General features: G+C 35.0%; 1 protein-coding gene across 1 annotated transcript; it reads left to right on the forward strand.

Annotated features, from left to right (window-relative positions):
• The first annotated feature begins 3953 nt into the window (after positions 1-3953).
• Positions 3954-5056, forward strand: LOC137832570 (ethylene-responsive transcription factor 11). Its single transcript, XM_068640795.2, has one exon. The coding sequence runs from the start codon at positions 4054-4056 to the stop codon at positions 4711-4713; it is 660 nt and encodes a 219-aa protein (XP_068496896.1). The 5' UTR covers positions 3954-4053; the 3' UTR covers positions 4714-5056.
• The last annotated feature ends 451 nt before the right edge of the window (positions 5057-5507 follow it).

The following is a 5507-nucleotide window of genomic DNA, read 5'->3' on the forward strand; positions in this document are numbered from 1 at the left end:
ATATTATGACTATATGTAATAATTAGTATAAAATTGATAATTAAACATATTATTTTAAAAATATAACAAATTAATTAATGATTTTTATTTTTCTTTATATTTATAGTAGGAATCTCTCGTACTGAGAATAAGATGAAACAATCTTAATACAGTGAGATATCAGGAATAGTCCTTACATGAATGTCTTAAAATGGTAATTATTTATGAAGTGCATCACAATATTTTAGTAGTTCTGTTTATATGAAATTTGAGCTTGAGATTGGGTCTAAAGAAACATTAAAGTCAAATTCATTAATCCGTCAACACGTTTATTGAAGGGAGGACGGCAGCGTTTGGCAGGAAGTAGTAGAATAGTCAGGGAAGATGTTTCTCTTCTTCTACAATGCCAAATCCTTCACTTCTTTACTTTTCATTTCTCTTTAAACATAATTAAAAAAAATTATTTCATCTCGACTGTATAATAGTAAGTATAACACATTTTTAAAGAAAAAATAATCTTGCCAAAATAGTTTTTGCAATAAAAAAAAAAACTCTATTTTAATTTGTAGTCGAAAACTGATTTAAATGTTCTGAAAGGTGTGGAAGTAATAAGGAGCCACAAGGAATAATGGTGTGAATGCAAAGGCTAGAGTCTAACAGCGTTGTTGCTCCAAGGTAAGAAAAAGGAACACGTGTTAATCACATGTTGAATGTTGTGGGACCAGTCACGAAGCATTGTACTGGGTCGTGTCTTAGTTAGAAAAATGTTCCACACTCTGTTATTGACACATGTTGGACATATAGCAATGGCTGCTGCTACTAGGAGCCAACTAAAATAATACAGTGGTACGGATAAAGATGGAAATTCTTGTACGCGGAACGGAACACGTAAGAATTTCACGTCAAAACAAAAACCCAAATTTAACGTGCATTTTTGTTTTGTTTTGGTAGGGTCTGCAATTCGCTCAAAGTTAACAGAGTACTTCTATCTCAGAACGGGACTAAATATATATATTAAAAATTCAAAGTTTGGTAGTTGTTATTTATAAGAATTTTATTACTCCTTTGGATTTTGAGTGGTGATACAATGGACCACTTGACTCTGTCTTCACACGTTTTTTTTTTTTTTTTTTTTTTTTTTTTTAGGAATTCTTAAGAATCTAACTTAAACAAAGATGAATGATCCCAACTGCTAGATTTAGTAAAATAATATGTTTAATTCTTTTTGTTAAGGGTAAATTTGTATGAATTTAATTCTTATATTTAACTTTTTCTTTTGAATGTGATCATAGCTAAGAATACTAGTGAGATAGTATTAAATTCTTACTCTAAAGGAAAAAATAGATAAAATAATTTGCATAAGCTTAGATGAAGCAACATGGAAGCAGAATATAGTTGACTAAGATGAATGAAATTGAATTAATGGTAATTTGGTGAGACAAGAATACCTGTGAATGTGGACTTGGGTGAAAGGTGTGCGTAAATAATGGGGAGTGGCTCTGTGAGTTATTAATGGAGTGTGTGTATCTCTTGGTCTCTTGGTGTATGGCTTTTTAATTTATTAGGCAATGGCCTGTTTGCGTGTTCACTTAGTGGAGAACACAGAAATTATTGCCCTTTCACACCAAACCAAGGTTGACCACATGCTTTCTCTCCTCTTACTTCCTTTTTACTTGCTTCACCTTTTTCTTTTATACTAAACTAAACACGTGCTCCTCTTCTTCAACCTCTTTCTATAAATCACTTCCATGGACCTTTAATCACGCTAGCATTCAATTCAACCCATACTAATGGATCAATCTTCATTAATGCCCATTATTCTCTTACTGCCTCCGCCACACTGATGTGATGTGTTTCTTATTCATTTTCTCCTTCTTTTTACTTGTGATTTTTTTACAAGAATCCACTGATTTGTTTGTCATATTATAAATTTTAAGATAATAATATTTTTAATTTAATTAATAAAAAAGAAAACAATTTAAGATAAAAACAAATACAATTAAATTAGATTTTGCTAATTTCATTTTATATTTTCTTTACTATTTTTATTTTTTATTATCTAAAATAATAATCCAAAGAAATCTTGAAAGCGTTTTTATTATATAATTACAATCCTGACTTTTAAATAAGAATCAAAATATTTAAAAAATAATAATTGAAAAGTTAAAAATAAATTTCCATGTTAGTTATTTTAAGTATTGAAGTTACATAAATATATGAAGAGCTAAGCATTTTTATATATTAGAAGATAAAATTATCTGATTATATGTTTTTTTTAATTAAAGAGTAATTTATCTTATTAAAAATACTCGTTAAAAATATTGTGTTCCATCATACAATGGGCAGAGATAAAAAAAATCAAAGTAAAAATCATTATTTTTATTGATAAAAATATATTTTAAAATATTTATGATTTCATTTTAAGTTAATTTAAAACTCTTGAATTTTGTATTAATTATTTTATTATTTTTCACATGGTATATTCTAATATTAATTTTATCCAACTTAAAATATTTTTACTTTAAAGTTTGAAATTAAAAAACTATTAAAATATTTTCATTTAAGTTTCAAATAAAAACTGTCAAAATATTTTCACTTGAAGTTTCAAAATAAAAACAAGCACACTTATGGAATGATATTTTTATTAAATTGATTTGTGATTAAGGTCTTAAAGTATGATATAATAGTTATCTTATTTAAAAAAATAAAACACAAATATAATAAATATTACAAGGTTAAAATATGTGTAAATCAGAAGCTAACATGTATTTGTATTAGTGATTAAGAAAATGATACAAACTATGCATGAAATTATCATGAAAGATAAGGTTTGTAATCATGGTGTCTTGGAAAGTGGAAATTAATTATTGGAGGGAGTTGACATGATTTCTTTGGTCTCAAAACTTGGGATATTTAGGATTTTTGTTTTTGCCCAAACATATAGACGTTTACGAAACTGCAGATAATACACAGTAGTTATAAGATGGTTTTAGTAGAGGGAGAGGAAATTGAAGAGTCCCTTATTCCTGAAAAGTTACTTAACTTAATTTAAGTATTGAATTGATGGGTAGGAGTGTAGCAGAAGTTATGTTTGAGGAAATAGATAGTGATTTGTGTGTAAATAAATACAAGGTAAAAAAAGAAGAAAAGGGAGAAAAAGTGGGGAATGAAGATGAAAGAAAAGGGGAATGAAAATAGATAGTGGAGTGAGGGTAAGGAAGAGGCGTTGAAGCATGAGTGGGTGAGTGATTGGTTTGGAATAATAATATAATTAGCCGCCGCAGATTGATATGTCTTGATCCGTGTGGATGTGATTGGGAGAGGGAACGAGTGAGCGGTTCCCATGCCCATAAACAATAGCAGCCAGCCACCCAGCAGCCACCACCCTCTTTCTTTTCAAAATCATTCTCAAATCAACCAATAATTCATTTTAGATCCAACTATCAAGTCACGCGCCGAGACAGAAGATTCCGCCGACAACTTTTCTACGTACTACTACACTATCCATCCATCCCTATCCTCTCCCCTTCCCCATTTTCAAATCCACACACTTTTCTTTTATTAAATTAAATGTTTTGCACTTTCAAAATTCAATATTCCATAAAATAAAAAGCTGCCCGTATTCAGACAAATCACCACCAGACGACCCCATAAAAACGCTAACCACAGAATAAATACTTAGAAATCAATTAATAAATGATTTATGATAGAGAGAGAGAGAGGGTTGTCCGGAGGCATAGGATAAGTGGGGTGGAGGATGTGATGATGAGACCAAACCAACTGCTTTGTCTGCTGTCTCTCTGGACAACCCACATGCCACGTAACTTTGTAACTTGGGGACTACAATGGTAATTTCCATCTCCCACATCCCAGTCAAATTCATCGTTGACTCTGTCTCTCTCTTCCTCTTGATTCATCATCCATCATGCATGGCCCATCCATCCCATCCCCTCTAATCTATAAAAACCCACCTGCTCCCTCCTACTCGGCTGCATCCATCATCTATGCTCTTTCTTTTCTCTCTCTCTTCTCACTCTCTCACACAAACCAAAATTAAATTCAATCAAAGCTATTATGGCTCCCAGGGACAAGACCACTGCCGTTAAGGTTAACACTAACGGTAACGCCGGAGTCAAGGAGGCGCATTTTCGAGGAGTCAGGAAGAGGCCCTGGGGGAGATACGCCGCTGAGATTAGAGATCCCGGCAAGAAGAGCCGCGTTTGGCTCGGCACCTTCGATACGGCGGAGGAAGCGGCGCGTGCCTACGACGCCGCCGCTCGCGAGTTTCGCGGCCCCAAGGCCAAGACCAATTTCCCTCCTCCATCCGATAATAATGTCAAGAACGCCAGCCCTAGCCAGAGCAGCACCGTCGAGTCCTCCAGCCGCGACCGCGATGTCGCCGCCGATTCCTCCCCGCTTGACCTCAACCTCGCCCCAGCCGCGATCTCCGCTGCACGCTTCCCCTTCCAGCAACAGTTTCCCGTTTTCCCGGCGGCGGCCAACCAGGTTTTGTACTTCGACGCTGTCCTACGCGCCGGTTTGGGCGGTCCACGTGGCTTTGGGTTTGGCTACAATCAGCATCCCGTTGCGGCGAGTGAGTTCCACGCGACGACGAGCGACTCCGACTCGTCCTCCGTGATCGATCTGAACCACAGCGAAGGCGATGTTAAGGGGAACGGTTCTAGAATTTTCGATCTTGACCTTAACCACCCTCCTCCACAGGAGATGGCCTGATCCGGAATCTGACACCCTTGAGTTTTTTTTTTTTTTTTTAATTTTGATTTTTGTTTTTCGGATTATGAATTTCTCTTTAGGTTTTTTATAAGTAGAGAAAATAGCAGCGTCCGATGAGCTCAAATAACAGAAAGGAAAGGAAAAAGAATAGTAGTATGTGAATAGGTAGGCATATGATTGTCTGTATTTTTTGCGACAGAAGAAGAACCGAAGCGTCGGTTTGATGCTGTTGTTTCTTAAATGAAGATACGGTTATTATTTTTGGTTTTGATTAGTGGCGAGTAGTATTCTGTAAGGTGTAATGTTCTTGGTTGAATGAATTTAACAGGAAAAATTGTGATGATGTTGATTGTGAAGTAGTTTTAGAATTGTTGTTTTAGAATGAAAAAATGGATAGGGATAGGAATTGGTAGTAATGGTCGTTGTTGTGGCGTTGATTTCTTGACCTGCCGCCACGTGACAGCTGGCCCCGGCCCTGCTTCTCTCTTCAAAAGTAGAAGGTCACACCACACGTGTCCCACTGCCACACTCATTCCTTCCATCCTAAAATCTATTCTCCTTTTAATTCTTTCTATTTCTTTACAGATGTGACACCAGATAACGGATCCATTTTACGTTTCTTCCTCATTACACATCTCAAACAAATCCATCTGTTACCACCATACCATCATCACTACCAACGCAATTTTTAATCTCCTTCACCGCATCTCAACTTTTTATTACTTTTAATCCTTTTCATAATATTCGATTAACTATTTTAATAAGCCAAATATCTTTTCTACGTTTAACCAGCA

Source organism: Phaseolus vulgaris, chromosome 6 (genome assembly GCF_051622355.1).
Source record: "Phaseolus vulgaris cultivar YP4 chromosome 6, ASM5162235v1, whole genome shotgun sequence".
In the NCBI taxonomy this organism is placed as follows: domain Eukaryota; kingdom Viridiplantae; phylum Streptophyta; class Magnoliopsida; order Fabales; family Fabaceae; genus Phaseolus; species Phaseolus vulgaris.

Excerpts from the sequence above, each read along its gene's own strand:
- LOC137832570 (XM_068640795.2), top strand. The coding sequence starts at position 4,054 with ATGGCTCCCAGGGACAAGACCACTGCCGTTAAGGTTAACACTAACGGT.